The following is a 20,480-nucleotide window of genomic DNA, read 5'->3' on the forward strand; positions in this document are numbered from 1 at the left end:
CCGTTCATCATCTCAATTGTCCCCTTCTTCCTGGAGGGAAGGGACACTGGACAGGCCATCAGATCTGACAGGTGCTTCTGGGAAGACTGGTACCTCCCACTCCTGGACCCCTGCCCCCATCCCACAGCTCCAGCTGCCAGCACGGCTGGTCCACATGCAACAAGGGCTGCTGCCCATCATGCTCCCTGTAGTGACTGTCCCAGCCAGAGCCATCTGCAGATGGTCAGATCCTGGCCGTGCCTCTTCAGCTTGCTCTTCTGTGTTAGAGAGAGCATGCTGTGAGGGCAGCTGATATCATGGGTAGGACATAGCATATAAAGTAACCTTCGGGGACAAGTGATCCCTACTCTGCCTCCAAAGTGACCTTTCCTCCTGAGGAAGGCCCCCTCCATCTCCTCTGCGCCCTGTTGTCCAGTTTCCCTTGCACAGGGCTCCCGGCTCCTCTCCACAGTGGACTGTGGAGTTGAGAGCACGGGCAGTGCTGTGGACCTCCCGCCAAGAGTTTGTCCTGTGTAGGTTTAGCTGCTTCCTCTGCACAAAGGTGGGACAGATCACGCCTCCTTTGTGGGGTGTGTGTTGTGAAGATCACCATGGGGAGGGGCTTGGTACTAAGCTTTCCTGCCAAGGATGTGGTATTGCTGCTGCTGCTGCTGCTGCTGCTGCTGCTGCCGCCTCTGTAGCTGTCACAGGGAATGAGGAGCACAGAACCTGGAGTCTACAGCTATAAGTGTACCCCCCCCCTTTAAAGAGAAGCATTACTTAAAAAAAAAGATTTATTTATGTATTTATGTATTTCATGTATGCACGTACCCTGTCACTGTCCTCAGACACACCAGGAGGGGCACTACAGATGGCTGTGAGCCACCATGTGGTTGCTGGGATTTGAACTCAGGACCTCTGAAAGAGCAGTCAGTGCTCTTAACTGCTGAGCCACCTTTCCAGCCTGTGCATGTCCCCATTTTAAGGGAAGTATTTTTGTAAACTAAACTGAAAACCCAGCTACCGTGGCAAGCCCAGCCACTCCCACCAAAGCCTCCTCCATCTTCCTGGCCCTGATAGCTCTTTCCCTAGCCAAAGAGTGGGCAGCTTTAGTGTGAAATACACAAGAATTAAAGCTGCCAGCTATACCCACTGAGCAACTTGATGGGCCAGGACCTGGGACAGTTCATACTGTCCTGAGGACATGTCTCCCTCCAGTGACACCAACCTTATATGGCTTGCGGTGGACACACTGGTCTCCACGGCCAATGTCTTATTGCTGTGTCTCTGATGGAGAAGCAGGTGTGACTGTGTCAACTGCAGAAATGCAGCACCCAGTGAGGGAGAACAGTTCAGGTGTCTCCAGGCCAAGATTTCTTTTTTGATTTTTTGAGACAGGGTTTCTCTGTGTAGCCCTGGTTTTTCTGGAACTCACTCTCTAGACCAGTCTGGCCTCGAACTCAGAAATCAGCCTGCCTGTGCCTCCCAAGTGCTGGGATTAAAGGTGTGTGCCACCACCAAGATTTCACTGGCAACCAGCAACAGCCTGGCATTTTGCCATCTGGAAAGTGTTAAACTTTTCTCATCTAAAGAAGAGCCTCAATTTCTTAATACTGAAAAAATGTCAAGGGCCCACCATGTGGCTCTCCTCAACCCTGCTATGTGAAAGTGCAGAGTGCTCAGAACCTTGGAGAGTTCCATGGCTCCAAGAAGAGGGGGTGTCCCTGCCCTCCCGGGCTCCTGGGCTCTCTTCCCATCCCAGTGCCCTCCCTTTCCAGCTGCCTGAGGCCTTCCTACTTGATCTCTTAGTCTGGGTCCTATGTTTGTGGTGCCCAGTGTGGAGACATACTGCTCTCTAATGTCCAGAGCTGGCCCAGGTGGCCTCGTTCCCAGAGAGTGCAGCCTAGAGATGGACCATTGGTCACAGGCCTGGACACAGTGCCAGACTTAATTACTCAGAGGGCTGTAGAAGCACACACAAGGGAACTAGCCCTAAGCACCAGGAACCAGTCAGGACAGGGAGCCACCAGACTGAGTATCAGTGCTGAAAAGGGCGTAGAAAGAAGGGCATTCCAGCCAGGGTCAGACAGCAGTGCTGGGTTAGACAGGATCACGGGTCACTGCAGTGTCGGCCTGGGTCCAGGGAATGGAGAGCTTCTTCCAGACCTCAGTGGTGTCATGTCTGAAACTCTAAAGGGTTACTCTAGCCTGCCCCACCCAGATGCTTAGCCCCAGTTTGTACCTGCCAGAAACTGTCTTAAGCACAAGGCATCCACAGGCTCATACTTCTCAAATGCAGGGCTTGATCTCAAAGGTGTGCAAGGGAAATGAGGGCTGAAGGAGCAGCTGGGTCTGTTTCCACCCCTCCTCTCTGACCCAGCTAGCCTGATGATCATGTCCCAGCAGTCCCAGACCAGCATGACCTGGCCCCAGTGACAATGATAAGCTGGGCAGAGCCCATGCAGATGACTACTCCATCACACAAAGCAGAATATCGATCTTGCCAGAGTAATCCCCAGTCCCTGTGGGCCTCTGGGCTTCCTCCTTGGGCCCCCAGGCCTGCTGAGCCTACGGCACACAAATCCTGTCTCTGATTAGAGACTAGAGCTGCATAATAAGTGGTAAATCCCCTGCTTCCGCCCCGCCATGCCTTCATCCGTGTTTTAGAAGCTTCTGTCTGCAATGTTCCCATGGCCCCCAACACCACTTTGAGGACTTCAGAGCATTCCAATTTTGAGATGATGGTGACTTTCATAGGACGAAGACTTCTAAGGCCGCCTTCAGGATTCGTCCTAAAGCTTGTGCAGGGATGCTAGCAGAGCTGCCATCGCTTAAGCCCTTAACACACCAGGCTCCGGTAGCCAGCTCCAGAGCAGTTCCACAAGGCTGGGACTGTGTTGTTAGAATTTTTGGGGAGCCCCAGATGCCTGGGCTGGCCCCTCCACAATGTTAAAACATCTTCACCCTCCTAAGGTTGCTTATACTTCTCTGTGCTGGGGGGAGGAATGAGCACATTGGTGGCACATTCAGTTTGCTGCCAGCTCAGAGGTGCTGCCAGCCTTGGTGAAACCTAGAGCTAGGGAGGGGAGTGAGCAAACCCAGGGCCTTGTAAAGATGGTATCACATCAAGACTCCAGGTGAGTACCCGGAGGGAAACAGAAACATAGCACCTCTCTTGCCCTGGCATCTGCTGTCTTTTTTTCCCCTAAATTAGTGGTAGCTGGCATAATGGTACACACCGTTAGTTCCAGCATGCAGAGGGAGAGGGAGGTGGATCTCTGTGTGTTTGAGGCCAGCATAGCATACATAGTAAGTCCGAGGCCAGCCAGGGCTACAGAGTAAGACCCTCTGGGGTTTTTTTGTTTTGTTTTGTTTTTTTGTTTTTGGGGTTCCCCCCCCCAAAAGATCTTAAAGTCACTCCTGGGAAGGGCCAGAAATGGCGCTTCTCCTTGGCTGAGTGCTGGCAATGGGTGACTGGGAACCTACACTGAGGACCTGCAGGACCAGGCCATCCGCCCTCACCCAGGCTACCTGCCCTCCACCAAGTCACATTCTGCCTTTACAGCATCCGTCCATGCAGGCTAGTGCAGCCTGGAGGGAAGCCAGAGACAGGACACCACCGCGTGCTCTTTTAAATGAACAGCTCTAGTTACGTGGGTACTTCCTTTCCCTGTTCCTGAACCTCACAGGGGAATGCTTTTAATAGCGGGCCCCAGATCCTTATCTTGGCAGGGACATGCCTTGGGCATTTGGCTCTAAGTATAAATGAAACTGTCTGGTAACCCTTGCTAGCTAGAAGCTGAGGCTAGCTCACCTAGGGCTGCTGTCCTGCCCCCTGGTGGCCTGGGCTTCCTAAAATCCTGAGCTCTTAGGCCACACCCCTCAACAACTTCTAGAAGCTGGGTGGTTCCTGCAGGTAATGCCTCCCACCTGAGAGGTTTCCGGAGCCCCAACAACCACCCCTGGTGGGAGCCCGTTTGGAAATGAGGTAGGGGAGGAGGGACACACACAGCCGAGGGTCCCTGCTGTGGCCTGTGGCTGCTGAGACTGTCCTCGCCCCTCACTCGCTGACCCTCCCTTCAGGGGAGTGTGCTGGGCAGCGGTGCTCTAACAGCCTCCCCTCTCCAAGCTTTTCCTAGGTCACCACTGTGGCACCTGGGCTTGGGGCAGGGGTGTGTCCCAGATTCATCACTGGACTCATGGCCTCAGCACTATCACCAGGACCCCCAACCTTCTATGCCTTGTGCCTCCTCTAAAGCACTGTGCTGCAGTCCTCCTCCCCGCTGCGCCCGTGTGACGTGGCAGGAGATGCAGCCAGTTGTCCCCCTGGCCAGTGCAGTGGCGAAGGAGAGCCTTGTGCTTAGCTGCAAATAGGCAGAGGCTCTGGCAAGGAAGGAAGGAAGGAAGGAGCCTTGTCCAAGGTTTGGCTGTCTGTCTCAGCCCCTCCCTAAGAGAGGAGAGAGCCCACGTTTTGTCACCCAAGAAGTCCTCCAGTGGGAGCCTACTGGGTATGGGTCAGAGCCTGACCCTCAGTTCAGATCAGTGTGGACTGGACAAGCCCCGCCCTGCTGCACAATAGCCACATAACCTAAGTAAGTTCCTGAGCTCCCAGTCTCCCTGACTTGCAAATGGTACTTGGAGTGGTCCCTCTACTGTCATTGATGTGAGGGTTGAGTGAGGTCAGACTCTGTCCCTCTCCTGACCCGCAGAGTCCGTGCCCATGGTCATCCTACTCCTGGGCAGGGCAGGACCAGCTATAGAACAGTGAGCCTGTAGCCCAGAGGGCTGCCACATGCACTGCCCCTGCCGCAGCTCCACTCACTTTCCTAAACCGCTGCAGCCCAGAAGGGAGGCTCGGGGCGCTCTGCACCTCAGGGTGGCAGAGGAACTTAGGGACACGGCTTTGACTGGCAGCCCTTCCCCAGAGTGTTGACTGGCACCTGCTCCAAGGTCTCCTGAAAGAGTCCATCTGCGCCCCCACCCCCACCCCGCTCAGTTCTCCTCCATCTGGGTGCACAGAGACTTTCACAGCCTTGAGCTGAGGCAGAGACTTGAGTCACCCCAGCCTGCTGCCTTGACTCTCCAGATGGGGCCCACCGGGAGCCAGGCCAGGCCTCTGGTTCCCTGCAGTGAGGGGAAGCAAGGCCAGCCATGGTACCCTGCCTAGTCCTGCCTGCCTGGTACCGCTGCCTCCGCCCTCCACTCGCCTGCTCTCCTAGGATCCAAGCGCTTTGATGTTTTTACAAGCTTTGTTCCAGGCCAGCACTCAACCTGCAGCAAGGCTTCCTCCTTGGCCTTGGCCTCTCAGGAGCATTAGTGCTCTTCCCTGGCCTCCCTCCGCTCCGCGAGCAGGCAGCTTTTATCCCCGGGGAATATCATTAGCTTACAGCAGAACGGCCCAAACCTAGGGCCTCGCAAAATTAGGGAATAGTGATCTTTGTTGAACTGGCGTGCTTGTTCATCATGTTCAGTCCTGAACAAAGCACAGCTTTGTCATTGAAAGTGTAAAACTACTTTATTAACTCTCTATCTCTCTCCCTCTCCTCTCTCTCTCCTCTTCCTCTCTCTCTCCCTCTCCTCTCTCTCTCCTCTTCCTCTCTTTCTCCTCTTCCTCTCTCTCTTTCTCCTCTTCCTCTCTCTCTCCCTCTCCTCTCTCTCTCTCTCTCTCTCTCTCTCTCTCTCTCTCTCATTGAAAGTGGAATAGAGCTTGAGTTCTGGGGAGAGCACATAGGTGGAGCCTTGCCCAGTTCTGGGGCTTCAGCCATAGGAATCAGAAAACCAGGAATGGAGCTGGGGAAGTTGGAGAGACTCAGAAGTCAGCTGGCTTTGTTGCCTTATGTTAACATGCTGCTGAGATTGATGGTGGGATATTGAGAGACTAAATGACCAACCACATCAGTTGCCAGAGCAAAACCTGCCACCATTTGACAGTTAAAGAGAGTACTTTTAATGGGACTCTTTGAAAGAAGGCTAGATGGCAGATGGCAGGCCAAGAATGGCCAGTGCAGTTAGGGGCCTGCCTGTGCATCAGAGCGAGCCCGGCTCCTGCACATCTGCAGATCATTTCTCATGAACTCGCTGGTCCTCCTGGCTAGCCGGGATATCTCAGCTACATGGCCAGGCCTTCCCTGCACCTCACTTGCAGGACCTGGACCACAGTCTGTCAAGCCAGAAAATAGGAGCTCAAATACAGCTCGGGAAGCTAGGCCCAAGCGGGGGTCAAGGGTCTGGGTCCAAGGCTTGGGGCGTTGTAGAGACCGTCCTGTCAGATCTGGCTAGAGGTCCCAAATTTCATAGGCCACAGGAGCCAAGACCATTTAGAGACACCTTTCTCTGCTCCCACTGATGACAGCCACCAGACAGGGACTCACATGCTTGTGAGATTCTAAGGCTTCAAGAGTTTCACATGGTGGTCGTTTGTATTAACTGAGAAGAAAGAAACACAAAAACTACCTCCAAGGAAACAAGTCACAGGACTAAGGCAGGCCGGCTCCAGCAGTCAAACAGATGGCTCTGACCCCTCCAGAGGACCTTGGGGACCAGTGCCGTGGACAGCACCCATGTCAGGAAAGCAACCATGTGTGGAGCTGAGGAACAGCAGACTTTGGTGGGCATTTTAAGCAAAAAGACAGCCCGTTTGTCCCCTCGGCGTTACCATAGCCGTGTCACGGTTATTACTACTGCTTGGGAAGAAAAGCACTGCTCATTTTAGAAAGCTGTCTGTCAGGGAGCTTAAAATAAAAGCAGGCCTGGCGAGAGGGGCGGGGGGAGTAAGTTTATCTTGAAAGTCACCCAGGGAAAGACTTCCTCAGGCTTGTGTAGCACAGGCCCAGGACTGTGTCTGTGGGGGAGCAGTGCTGTCCCCCGGAGTGGGCATTTCCACGCTCCTCTCTCTAATTAACGTGTGCATTGGGTACCTGCTGTATGCCTTGTGGTTCTAGGCCTGGAGACACAGCATGAGCAAGAACAGATCATGTAGGAAGGCTGTGTGGGGAGAAGGTCAGGGAGCGCGCTGAGCAGGAAGGCGGACAGGGTGGGGGTGGAGGACGAGGGCAGGGAGGATGCCACACCGAGCAGGAGAGTGGAGCGGAGTGGAGTGGGGCTCGCTGGGGAAGAACTTAGTCAGCTTGTCCCCTCCCCTGCCGTGAAGCATGGGTTAAAAGTCCATCTGCGCCTAAATCCCCAGGCGCTGGGCTCCCGGGCCAGCCTGCCTGGCTGCAGAGCTGCCCTCGCGCTGTGCTACAACTTAAGGACCATCCTCACCGGCCCCTGGCCTAGACTGGCCTCCCAATTGCCCACAAATGGTTTGCCTCACTGCTGCTGTGGGCTTGCCAGCCACTGGTGTGTCACAGTATCCCACTGAGGCTGGGGGCCAACAAGTCCGTGCGTGTTGGGCCTGTGTTGATTCTTGTTCTCAGAGCTAATGATTTTATCTGGCGTGTTCTCTTTTGTTTTTAACTATATTTGTAATGACACGAATTTCCACTGCCTACAAGATGGCTCAGCAGGTAAAGGCACCTGCCAAGCCTGAGAACCTGGGCTTGATCTCCAGGCCCCACATGGTGGGAGCAGAGGACTGACTGCTGGGTGTCCTCTGCCCCCACTCTATGGCACATGCACACCACATACAAGAGCGCGCGCGCGCACACACACATACACACACCACACCAAGTAAATATGAAAATGTTTTTAATTTTAATGAGAACAATCAGATAAACAATTTCAATGTAACTCTCACAAGTCAGCTCCTAACTAGTTTGGGGGTGGCCAGACCTGCTGGGTGGGTGCCTTGGACTACCCCCTTCATTTTGAAAATGAGCTGATGAGGCCCCAGGAGAGTGATGGGATCCAGGCCAGAGACAGTGCCTGTGTCTGGTGCCTCCTGTGGGCTCCAGGCCACCTGGTCCCCGAGGAGCTGGGAAGGCCAGGAAAGCTGGTCTGAAGAAGGACCAGCGCAAGGGGCAGGCCTGCAGGAGAGCTGGCAGGGCAGAGCCTGGGAGAGGAGCAGGGAGACAGGATGGAATCACTGCGCTCTTGCTGTCTGTCAGTGTCGAACCTTGTCCCCCTCCCATGCTTCTTCCGTCCAGGTGTTTAGTTGCCAGAATGTTCCATACTCTTCTTGTCTCCAGACCTGTATGCTCTTGCCTCCAGTGCCTCCTCCCTGTCCCGACTCTGCTTATTTTCCTATTTGAGATTTTAATCTAGGTGTGGAAAGGAGCAGTGCAGGGGAATCCCAGCAGGGCTGTCGCTTTGAAGCCAGCAGCATCTGGCTGACAGTAACTGTCCTTCATCCTAGGTGACAGACCATGCCACCACTGCCCTGCTTCACTATCAGTTACCCCAGATGCCGGATGTCGTGGTCAGGTCCTTCATGGTAAGTGGCTTCGGGTCAGGCCTTCCAGCTCGGGAGAGGTCTGGGGGGCCTGCCCGCCCCAGGTGAGCCCTGGGGCTTCAGTCAGAGCTGAGCAAGCGGTGTCCACAGAAGTGGCCTTACAGAAGTTTCCAGCACTTAGGAGGGGATTAGCCCACTCCTAACCCATCAAGCCCTGTGGCTGGACTGAGCACGCAGGAGCGGCAAGAAGAGTCTGTAGTCCCCTGCCGCGTCCTCAGAGCTCAGGGCCAGAGCTCAAGGCGAGAGCAAATGCACAGCAGCTCGCAAGAACAGAGCAAAGCAAGCGGGTGTTTCTTCAGAGACATAGGGCTTCTCCCAGGGCTGGTCACATAGCCAGCTGCAGCCTCCACAGGCCCCGTAGCCAGTCCACCTTAGTGACAGCTTCCCTGATGTCACTAGCCATTGCCCTTCCCTGCCCAGGAAACTCCTTTTGTCTCCACACTACCATGCTGCCAGGATTCCCGCCTGCTGCTCTGAGCAGTGCTGACCACAAGGAGTGTTGCTTGGCAGCTCGCTGTCACAGCTTCTTAGAGAGAAAGACAGGCTCCTCACAAGATGCAAGCCTGGCTTGAGAACTGACTGCAGTGTGGGAGATGCCGCTGGGCACTCAGGGCAAAGGCACAGAGAGTCCTTCCCCATGCTAAGGAGTGAGCACCTGATGGTCTTTCTTGGCCCACAGGCTACATGTCTACCTAACATGAAATGGGGGAGCTCTGAAGTAGAGCAGACCCGTCACCCATCACCCATCTGTTTTTATTTCCAAAACCCCACACCAGCTTGTGGTGGGTCAGATCTGCCCCTCAGGAACTACTTGTATCAATAACCTCTTCAGAGGTCATTGTCCCCTCATTGACACCTGGGGGAGTGAGTTATGTGACTTGCCTGGCTCTCAGGGCTGCCTGCCTGTGGCTGTGGGTTCTCCTCCTAGGCCTTTGTGCCCATGAGTCTCCTTGAGGTGGAGAATCGAGTTACCTGAGCCTCATCCTTATGCATGACATCTGGGAGCCCTCAGCTCTCAACCTCATGGGTGGGCGATTGTCACTTATTATGTTACTTGGTGACATTGGGGCCGTCCCAGTTCGGTTAGGCCCCACCATGACAGAGAGGGACAACCTCTGAAATGAGATTAGCTCAGAGCACATTTCCCTGGTACAGAATCGCACAGTACTTCCAAGCTGTGCCTGTGGCTGCTGCTCGGAATGGGAGAGAGGGGTAGAGGCAGCTGTCCTCAGAAACAGGGAACCTGGCAATGGGACCAGAGAGATAGCCTTGGGGAGCACCCCAGCTCTGGACAGTAGGGATTCTGTGCGTAACAGGAGCTATCAGAACTGAGTCACAGGGAGACAGGCTTGTGGGGTTAGACAGCTTTTCTGTAGGACCATGGGTGTCTTCCAAGGTCAAAGCCCACGTAAGCTCTGCCTTTGGGCCACTGGGTCCTCAAAAAGGGCAACTGAAGGGCTCCCTGACGCCTTTCTCTCCTTTCTGTCTTACCTTTTCCAGACCTGGTTGAGAAGCTACATTAAGCTGTTCCAGGCCCCGTGCCAGCGCTGTGGGAAGTTTCTACAAGATGGCCTTCCCCCGACATGGAGAGACTTCCGAACCCTGGAAGCGTTCCATGACACCTGCCGACAGTGACCCCAGCCCCCACTGAGCAGCCTGCAGCACCTTCCCAGACCAGCCTGACCCAGTCACCACATAGGTGTCTGCGCTGTTCTCCCCGGCCGAACTGTCACCCGCATCAGGGCAGCATGGGATGGTGGTCTGCCCCTTCCCTGTGCCCCTGGGTCTATTGTGTTCATGAGCTGTGACTGGAATTCTTATGTTGGCTATGCTTGGTTCGTTTTTGTAACTTATTTTTGTAAACAATAAAGCTTTTGTACCCTGGACAAGGCTCTGTCCAGAAGAGTTTGCATTTGAAGCAGTCCTTGGGTCGGGCATGCTAGGAGCATGAACCCTGTATCTCCAGCTGCACGTGGAGCAGGCCCGGAATCCTGGCTAGGAGGTAGAGAGGTCAGGAGTTCAAGATCATCTTCAGCTGCATTGAGAGTTAGAAGCCCACCTGTGCCAGTCCCAGAAGGGGGGAAGGGAGGCTCTTTTTTTTTTTTTCAGTTGCCCTTTTGGAAGGCCTAGTGGCCCAAGGACAGGGCTGAAGTGGGCTCTGACTCTGGAAGACATTATGGCCCTGTAGACAAAGTGAGTTCTTCCAAGGCTGCCTGTCTTTACTGTTTCTTCCTGGGGTGGTGATGGGGAGCAGGCCGGCAGTGCTCTGTCCTGGTCATCAGTGCTGGGAAAGGGAGGACTCCTGAGGAGAGACTGCAGATGGCTCTATTGAGTCAGCACCACAGGTACCTAGAGAGCGGCCCTTCCCCAGCAGCAGCTGCAGCACCTGCTCGTGTAGTCACGAGTGCACCTGCTCGTGTAGTCACGAGTGCAGGCTGCTCGTGTAGTCACGAGTGTAGGCTGCTTGGCCCTCTGCATCCTGTAGATGTCTGTGAACCTTCTCCAGCCTTCCTAACAAGGCCACCCCACTTCGGTGAAAGTGCCCAGCCTAGAGGACGGCTGCTCCTTTCCTCCCTCTGCCCCTCCTTACCCAGTTATTCCCCGCCTGTCTCTCCCTCCTTCTTGCTTGTTGTGGGGTTTGCTTTTTGCCTTGAGGCAGCGTTGCCTTGCTGGGTAGCCCAGTCAGGCTTCAAACTTGAGCAGTTTTGTCCCGGTGCTGGATTACAGTGGAGCAGCCACTTCCTGACTAGGCCCGGACCTTTCCTACCTGTTCATCAGATTGGGAGGAACCAAGGCAGAAAGGTTGTCTTCTTTTGGTTTTTTTTTTTTTTTTTTACATTTTTGTTTGCTCATGTATATGAGTGATTTCCCTAAACATTTGTGCACATGTGGCTTGGAACTCGAGTTTCAAAGTTGTGGTTGCAGGGCAGTGATCTGGGTCCTCTTGTCTCTGAGCCATCACTGAGTGAGGGATGTATAGCACAGTGCTGTTCAACACAGGGCAGCAGCAGTGCCAGGCGGGAGCTTGTAGAAGGGCAAACCGCAGGCCCATCCCTGCTGCCTCTGTGCTCCCGGCATGAGCAGTGCTCCAGTCTGCAGCTACGCCAGGGATGGTGACTCTGGGAAACACTGCTTCCCTTGCTGCACATTTGGGAAGTGTGAGAGGCCTGATTTTCAATCAGCACATGCCAAAAGGGTCATTGACCTTCTATGCCATAGTTCACCAAGATCAAAGATACCATTTCTTCTGCTTTAGATCTGACTGTTCAGAGATCGCCTTCTATAGAGAGACACCACCCCCGTTACAGGCTGTGGCATGACACAGCTTCATGGACTTTCTCCAGCCCTCCTCTCCTTGGTCTCCTAAGGTTTTCATTTATTGCTTTAAAGGAAATGCACAACACTGGGTTAGCAATGAGAGTCTGCCTCAAGACTGCAGATCTTTGCAAAGACACTTCATGACAAGCAGACCTGGTGCGGTGCCGAGGTGTGCACTGCTCACATGGTTTGATGGCAGCTCGCTGGCTGTGACCAAGTCGGGGCATGTGCAGAGTGACGGGCGCCTCGTGACTGGCAGCTGGCAGCTGGCACCTTCAGAGATGTGCAAATGTGGAACTGTCCCGGCGGACTAGCGAGATTTCAGGGAGGGCGGGGCCCCTCGTGAGAAAGCTGTTTGGTGTTGAACCCTTTGTGGTTCTGGTCCCCGTTCCCATCCATTCTATAGCTCTCCAACCTGTTCCAGCCTGCTGCCAACAGTGACGGTGCATGCAGGCCCTCACCCAGCCTTGGGCAGGCGGTTGCTCCCACTTAGAACAAGGGTCGTATTCTTATGTCCTCTGTCCTCTTTAGAAGCACATTCTTGAAGACAAAGGGTTGTTTTCTGCTTCCAGGGATGACAGGACTCGGTCCAGCAGGTTTGCCTAGGCCACTAAAGAGAAGCGTTCCTTACACAATAACACAGGCTGAGGGTGACGGAGGAGCAGGGTCAGCGGGCCGCAGGTGATGAACGAATGGCTCCTCGCTCCAGCTTTCTGCTACTTGTAAGACAGTGGGTAAGTGGCTTCCTCTGCAAGTTGGTCATCATGAAAGGCCTGGCTAGGCCATCAGGTTGGCTGTGAGGCAGCCATGATGGAGACTGGGCAGCAGAATTCCAGCCATGCCTGCTAGTCTGATTTTCATTTTCTTTTTTCTCCCTTCTTGACATTGGTTTGTTTATTGTATGTGCCCATGTACATATGCATGTAGGCACACGTGAGCTGCTCTACAAATGAGGTCAGAAGACAGCTTGTAGGTATCACGTCTCAGTTGTCAGGCTGGGGGGCAGTGTCATTACCTGCTCAACCATCTCTAATCTGATTTTCTGTTTTTCGACACTCCCTGATTAAGGGAGAAGGAGAGGAGGCACCAGAGGTTTGCCTATCCGCTGCTCCTTCCCTGTCCTGGGAAGGCAAGTTTGAATGATAATGCTTTTGGTAAAGTCCAGAATGGGGGAGATCCTGAATGCTGGATGCTGACAGATCAGTGTGAGGGCCTGGCTCGGGTATCAGCTGTTAAAAGGAGACATTGACCTGAAGTTGATGTAAAACCTCAAATTGGAGAGAGGTCAGTTCCCGAAGGGTAGACTGTAAAGGAAGCCAGAGACAGACTGCTTCCGGGAGGACCCTCCCAGATCCTAGAGCTAAGAGGTGACTTGGAGTGCCACAGTGACTGTCATGTGACTTGAGGATGTGGCTGTGCTCAGTTGGTGCAGTGCCTGCCTAACATACACCAAGCCCCAGCACCTCAAAAACCCAGGCGGTGCAGTGCTCCCCTCCTATAGTCCCAGCACTGAGGAGGTAAAGGTGAGAGAGAGGGTGAGAAGTTCAAGGTCATCCTAAGCTATATTGCAAGTTCAGGGCTAGCCTAGACAACAAGAGACCCTTCACATGATTTGGACTCTCTTAAGAGTGGCGTCTGGCCAGACCTCCAAGGCATTTATCTTACGGGACTATATTGTTACCCTCTATCCCTAATCTCTTCTCTACCAAGTGTTTTATACATGCCACCAAGCTGTCCCACACAGGCATATGGAGTTCCCACTTTACAGATGAGGAACCTAGTGGAGGGTCTCCCACACTGACATATGACGGACAGGAGGGCTGGGTAAAGTCTGCGCTCCCTCCCCACGGGTTCCTGCTCACCTGCTGGAAGTTACTGCTTCTGGGTAGCCAGGCCTTTGCCCCATGCCTTCTGCTGCCCACAGGCTCTAGCTCCCATTAGCACCTGACAGAACAGAGCAGAGAGGCCTGCGAAAGGTTGTCCAGATTTTTTTTTCCTCCTGAACTAAATCGGGAATTGGCCTTTTGGTATCGAGTGATGTTTTAACACTAACACCATGGACACCACAAAACGGTGATCTTTCAGTGTTAATGCGAGAAGTTGCCGTTACATTTGGAGTGTCAGCGAGTGGGGCTGATGCTAAATTGAGAGCCTTTTAAGGTCACCCCAGTTGAGGGGAGGAAGGACATCTTCAGCCAGAAGAATTCTCACAAGATCTGGACCCCCTGCAAACCTGACAGGAGGTGTCATCCAGGTCTGGTAACGACAAAAATGGAAAACTGGCCTTTCTACACTGTGCCCTGGCCTCATGTCTCCACTGACACAGAAAAGCTGAGCGGCGCTCACCTGGGCCTACCCTGAGCAGGAGACTAACCCAATCCTGCCCCACCCTGGCCATCATGCCACTGCAGCCAGAAGGACTCTTCTCCCATACGTGTGTAAAGGTCACCCAAGGCCCCATGACCGGGTACTAGATGTCCTTTATTTGGTGGCTAATTAGCCTTCAGTACCTAGCACAGCGGGCTATCCCAGGGTCTGCCGTCCTAGCCTTCCCAGCCCCTAAACCAAAGATAAGAGAACCTCAACCGAATCTTAAATTGCACCCAGGCATGATGGCCCACACCTTTAATCCCAGCACTGGGGAAAGGGAGGCAGGAGTGTGGCCAGAGGTTCAAGACCAGCACAGACTACTGCTTGAGTCTTGGTCTCAGTAAAACTAAAACATGCTGTGGGCAAGGCTCAGCAACTGGAGTGCTTGCTATGCAAGCAGGAGGAGGTGAGTTCAATCCCTTGACTGCACACGAAAGCCAGCACAGCCACACACGTGACTACAATCTCCAACAACACGGCAGACCCCTGGAGTTCCCTGCTCAGCCGGCCTGACTAAAGTACTGTATTCCAGATTGGGTGAGAGATGTATTTCAAGAAATAGTAAGGTTGAGGGGCTGGAGAGACAGCTGAGTTGGTAAAGACACCTGCTACCAGACTAGACACCTGAGTCAGGCCCCAGGATCACCAGGGTAAATGGAAAGAAGCATTCCACAAACTGTCCCCCAACTTTTACACAAATGCCACAGCATTAGGATGTCCACACAAACACACAAAATGTTACACATGCAAGTATAGATATACGGCAAGAGCAAGCAAAAGCAAAAGCTCAGCGGTTAAGAGCACTGACTGCTCTTCCAGAGGTCCTGAGTTCAAGTCCCAGCAACCACATGGTGGCTCACAACCATCTGTAATGGGGTCTGATGCCCTCTTCTGGTGTGTCTGAAGATAGCTTTGGTGTACTCATATAAATAAAATAAATCTTTAAGAAGAAGGAGGAGGAGGAAGAGGAGGAAGAGGGAGGAGGAGGAGGAAGAAGAAGAAGATGAAGAAGAGGAGGAAGAAGAGGAGGAGGAGGAGAAGGAGGAGAAGGAGGAGGAGAAGGAGAAGGAGAAGGAGAAGGAAGGAGGAGGAGGAGGAGGAGGAGGAGGAGAAGGAAGAAGAAGAAGAAGAAGAAGAAGAAGAAGAAGAAGAAGAAGAAGAAGAAGAAGAAGAAGAAGAAGAAGAAGAAGAAGAAGAAGAAGAAGAAGAAGAAGAGAGGGAGAGGGAGACACCCAGTGCAGTCTCTGGTCCCACGGTGCGTGAGCACACATGTGCATACATGTACTCGAATGCTATGCATGCACAAATAAATAAATAGACATTTTGAACTTAGGTTACAGTTCCTATGTCCTCTTACTACTAAGAAAGCTAAACTTTCAAGTTTGCAGTTACACGAAGGTCACCCTTCACAACAACCTTGAGGTGACCAGTGGCCAAATAGGAACTCTAGCCAGGAGACAAGGTGTGCCCGCTTAGGGACAAGAGTATCCCAACAACTACAAGCTTCATCCATGCATAAGCTGTTTCTCCTGGGATCTGTGGAGACAGGAGAAACCCAAAGCACAGCTGGGTGAGACAGGATAGGGTGGAGGAGACCAAGGCTATTGAGCGCCAGCCCAGGAAGGCATTGAGAGGGCCCAGCAGCACCCACCGCCTGTACCAAGCACCCAGGCTGACTCAGTGCCTTGGCACTGTATCTCAGTCAGAGGCTTACTCTTAATTACAAAAGGAACCCATATGTTCCCTCCGAGGGAATTAGGTAATCCAATAAACAAAGCAAGGGAAAGAATGTGGTCCTTTCTGCTAGCCAGGGAGTGCCAGAGTGCCAGGCTGTGCCCTTCTGTAAGCCTATTGAATGGCTGCCGTGGGATGCGAGGTCACACTGTCAGAATACGGAGCCTCAGAATTATGTGCCCCTCTCCCCAAAAAGCCCCACAGCAGTGGACAGGCAACTCCAGGCAGCTACTCGGGGACCCAGTTCCTTTGTGTGCATGGTGGAAACTGAGTCGGGAAAACCTTCCCAGCTGCAGAAAGGGAGCAACGCTTGGAGAGCAGGTGAGAGACTGTTATGCTTCACGTCCAGTGTGACATCAGCAGAGTCACAGATAAGTAGGAAGCACTCAGCCTAAGCTACCCACTGGAGACGGCTTCATCCTAGGCCAGTGAGTTGGGGCCAGGAGTGTTTTAATAACTACTATCTGGGGCTGGAGAGACGGCTCAGTGGTTAAGAGCACTGACTGCTCTTCCAGAGGTCCTGAGTTCAATTCCCAGCAACCACATAGTGACTCCCAGCTATCTGTAATGGGATCTGATGGCCTCTTGTGGTGTGTCTAAAAACAACTACAGCATGCTCATATATAAATAAATAAATAAATAAATCTTTAAAAGAAAGAAAAGTACCATCTTGTCACAAATTGTCTTGTGACAGTTTTACTTTTCTCAATGCTAGTATCACTTTCTGCAGAAATATATACTAAAACCCGCTCCCCCCAATCTTCTCTTAAATTTGTTACTGCCTGATTTCCAACATTGACACCTAAACCTCAGAGCTGGCCTGGCGCACTGAGGGTTCCCTCACAGCACCTCAGTGGGGGTAAGTTCCACATTATGTCTAGCTGCAAGGGTTTCTGGGAAAAACAGTCTCTACCTAGGTGACCCCGAGTCCTCCCTTCCCATAAGGTGGACATCCGTGACTCTGTCATCCGTGACTCTGTCTATCCCTTGGAGTCCATGTATTCGCTTTTCTTTGGAGTCTTTGCCATTTAGTGACCGTGCTGTATGTAATGAATCCCTTGTGGCATTTTTTTAAATATTTAATTTTGAGATAATCTATCCGTCATGGGAAGTTGTAAGAAATGTACAGGGAGACCCCATACACATGATGACCGCAGTATTCAAAGCAGGAGACTGGCTGTTGTGACAGCAAAGGCACAACAGCTCTCCCCTCAAGGAGGACAATGCACAGTTTATTCTGAGCCAACTTCAAGTGGTGGTGGCTCAGGACACAGATCTGAGTCCCCTCAAATTCCAGGTTCTAACTCGGCAACAGTTTGATGGAGTTTTCATTAGAACAAAGAAAGCCACAAATCAAGGCACTTTCAAAATACCTTTGTGGGAGTGTTAGTTAAGGGGGTTCCGGCAACCTGGGGGCTTCAGGTGCTTCCTGATAGCGTCTTCACCCCGAGGTTGGCTGGAAACTAAACCTGATTGTACATTCCCAAGGATTTACCTAAGCTCTCAAGGCTATTGGGTGGGGAACAGAAGAGAGTGATACTTGGCCAGTAAGAGTGTGAAAGATGACCCAAGATAATTTGGGTCTGTATGTGTGTGCATGTGTATGTCTGTGTCTGTGTGTGTTTTTGCACAAGCATCTCTGCTCTTGTCTGCTGGTGCAGTTTTACCTCATGTTCAGCTTTGAGGAGCCACAATCTCACTATGTCATCCCCCTAGGGAAGCACTAATCTTCCCCACCATGATTGTTACCTTCTCTCATAGGTGTTATACGCACGAGGTCATTCAGTGTCTCCGTTTTACTAAACATGTATATTGTCTGCGTGTGTTTAGCTGTACCTGGGTAGCCATGTCCATGAACATGCCAAAGGACAGTCTGAGATGTCCTCCTTCAGGAGCCGGGCCTTTTGGGACACAGTTACAGCAGCTCGTGAGTGTTTCAGTAGCTGAACATGGAAAAGTGGCTTCTGAGAAAGCAGTTTCCTAGGGGGCTCTGTATGGGGACGGAGCCCCAGAACTCTCTTCTATCTCAATAAAAACCTTATGGTAGTGATGGACAGGGTCCAGCCAATCCCTGAGCTATCCTCGAGGAACCTTTCCCACTGCCCCACTATGAAGCCCTCTTTTAGCATCCCTGAAAGTGTCTGTAGCCAGACACCCGTCCGCGCCGTTTCACACACACACACTTCCTGAGCAAGCTGCAAGTTTTTCCAAACTCTTTCACTCTGCTCTTTTTTTTTTTTTTTTTTTTTTTTTTTTGGTTTTTCGAGACAGGGTTTCTCTGTGTAGCCCTGGCTGTCCTGGAACTCACTCTGTAGACCAGGCTGGCCTCGAACTCAGAAATCTGCCTGCCTCTGCCTCCCAAGTGCTGGGATTACAGGCGTGGGCCACCACCGCCCAGCTCACTCTGCTCTTTATTACCATTCTCACTAGAAACCTGGCCAAACGCAGCCAGTAAGGCCCATATCGCAGCCTGCACACGGTGCCACCTCGATGTCACCCACTAAGTTAACTTTCCCATCATCTTTAAAGTCAGCCTGCCTCAGTCTTGGAGCATGAGTGAAATGCACACAAGTGTTTTGCCAGGGTGTGGCTGGATGGCATATGGAAGAATTCCTTCCCATCTGAGACCTCGTGAACTCGCCCTTTGCTGTCTACACTCCTGTCAGCATTTGGGGCTTTCAGGCCCCCCTGGGACCTCCCCCACTGAGCTCTGCACACAGCACTAAACGGCTGCTCGAGCCACAGCATCAAACTCTTCCACGGTCCTCCCATGAACTTGTCTAAAGCCTAGGGGCCACACGCGAGACTCCACAGCCACACGGCACTTCGCTGATGCAATTTTCTGTATTATTGCCTTGTTGCCCAGACAAAATACCAATCAAAGCACCTTAAAACGATGAAGGAAGCCGGGTACAGACACATGCCTATGACCCTGGGATTTGGAAGGATGGAGCCCAGAATCAGGCGTTCAGGGCCCATCTGCTCTCATGATTTCTGAGGTTTCAGTCCATCATGGAAGCGAAGGCTCACGTCCAGTCTGTGCAGGTAGCGGAGCTACATTAGCCTTTCTCAAGACTGACGGTGGTCACACAGAGATGGGCGTATTCTCTTCAGATGCTGTGGTCCAGCCTCAGCTATGGGACAAAGCACCCACAGCAACATGGCTGCCACCACCCCCCAGCCCTGCCTGCATCGCACACAGCCCAGCACCACGTCCCCTTGCCTTTTTTTTTCCTGTAGCCTTTGATATTTGACTCTGAACCAGCCTTTAATTTCCACAGGGTCAAATCAATGACTGCCAAAGGCCACAGTTAATTTGCTCTTTTTCTTGTTTCTTTCCCTTAGTTTGCAAATTGGCAAAGCTCAAGAAAGTTCCAACCTAAAGTGCAGGCGCCTAACGTGGAGGTGACGGCCACTCGCAGCTTTAGGAAGCTCTGGATCCCTGTCAGGGCAAGGCCGTCAAGAAAAGCTGGCTGATGGAGGAAACGGTGCCCGCCACTGGCCATGGCCTGACCTGAGAAAACCTGAGTGTGTATGTGTGTGACACTGTTCTCAGGCCTGTGTGTGTGTGTGTGTGTGTGTGTGTGTGTGTGTGTGTCTGCGTCTGTGTATGTCTGTGTGTGTGTGTCTGTGTGTGTGTGTGTGTCTGTGTGTGTGAGAGAGAGAGACAGAAAGAGAGAGAGAGAGAGAGAGAGAGAGACTGTCCTCAGCCATCATGGGTGGGTGGGTGACATTGTCCTCAACCCCCGTAAGTGTGTATGTGTCACCATCCTCAGCTCTCTAACAGTGTCCCCACCTCAGGGATAGGGCATTGGTCTGGACCTCTGTAGCTTAGCCCCACAGCCTCTTCCTAGCACTGAAACTGCACTGTCTGCTAACCCCAGAGAGAGGCTTGCTGACAACACCCAAACTTCCCCTGATGTCACCAACAATGCAAGGAGTAGATTGTTAGCGTCCATTTTCATATGAAGTGCACTCAAAATGCCTGAGAGCCACGGAGAAGCAGGAGGTGCCGGCGCCTCTCTCCCCTGGCTGTCAGGCAGAACTCAGCGCTGGAGAGGAAAGACAGTTCGTCCTGTGACTGAGCCCAGAATCAGAAAGGGGGACAATCTCAAGCCCAAGAATATTCATTAGATAAGTAAGGTTCCATCACTGGGTGTGGTGGAATGTGCCTCTAATGGAAATACTTGGAGCTGGAAACAAAAGGATCAGAAAAGTTCAAGGCCAAACTCAACTTCATCTCCATTTCCTGTTCCAGGCCAGCCAGGGATCCATGAAACTTGGTCCTTTTTGTTGTGGTTTTTGTTTTCTTTTTCTTTTTCTTTTTTGTTTTTGTTGTTGTTGTTTGGTTTTGGTTTTGGTTTTGGTTTTTGAAACACGTCTCATTCTGTAGCCTTAACCAGCCAGGAATTTTCCATATAGACTAGGCTGATCTCAAACTTTCAGCATGCCTTGTGATGCCTTGCGTTTGGCACAGTCTGGGACTGAGCCACTGCTCCTGTGTACTGGGAGCCAGGCACTGGGCAATCCGACATGTTCCCTGCATGCTCCTGCCAAGCAGTGCCGAGCAAGGAGCCCTAGATGGCACTGGGGAGTATTGGGTTGGTCCAAGCAGGGCGTTTTGAGCAGTGAGCTCTTCAAAGAAAGGGGTCCATCTACAAAAGGATGCTTGCTCTCAGCTACAAGA

General features: G+C 52.4%; 1 protein-coding gene across 2 annotated transcripts in view; it reads left to right on the forward strand.

Moving 5' to 3' along the window:
* Positions 1-10,274, forward strand: part of Med27 (mediator complex subunit 27) — a 177,058-nt gene extending 166,784 nt beyond the window's left edge. For both annotated transcript variants that reach the window (XM_052182015.1, XM_052182016.1), the window contains 2 exons: positions 8,276-8,353; positions 9,872-10,274. In XM_052182015.1, coding sequence (XP_052037975.1) covers positions 8,276-8,353; positions 9,872-10,006 — 213 coding nt within the window. In that variant the 3' untranslated portion in view covers positions 10,007-10,274. The remainder of the gene's footprint in view (positions 1-8,275; positions 8,354-9,871) is intronic.
* The last annotated feature ends 10,206 nt before the right edge of the window (positions 10,275-20,480 follow it).

This window comes from Apodemus sylvaticus, chromosome 5 (assembly GCF_947179515.1).
Source record: "Apodemus sylvaticus chromosome 5, mApoSyl1.1, whole genome shotgun sequence".
NCBI classification, from domain to species: Eukaryota; Metazoa; Chordata; class Mammalia; order Rodentia; family Muridae; genus Apodemus; species Apodemus sylvaticus.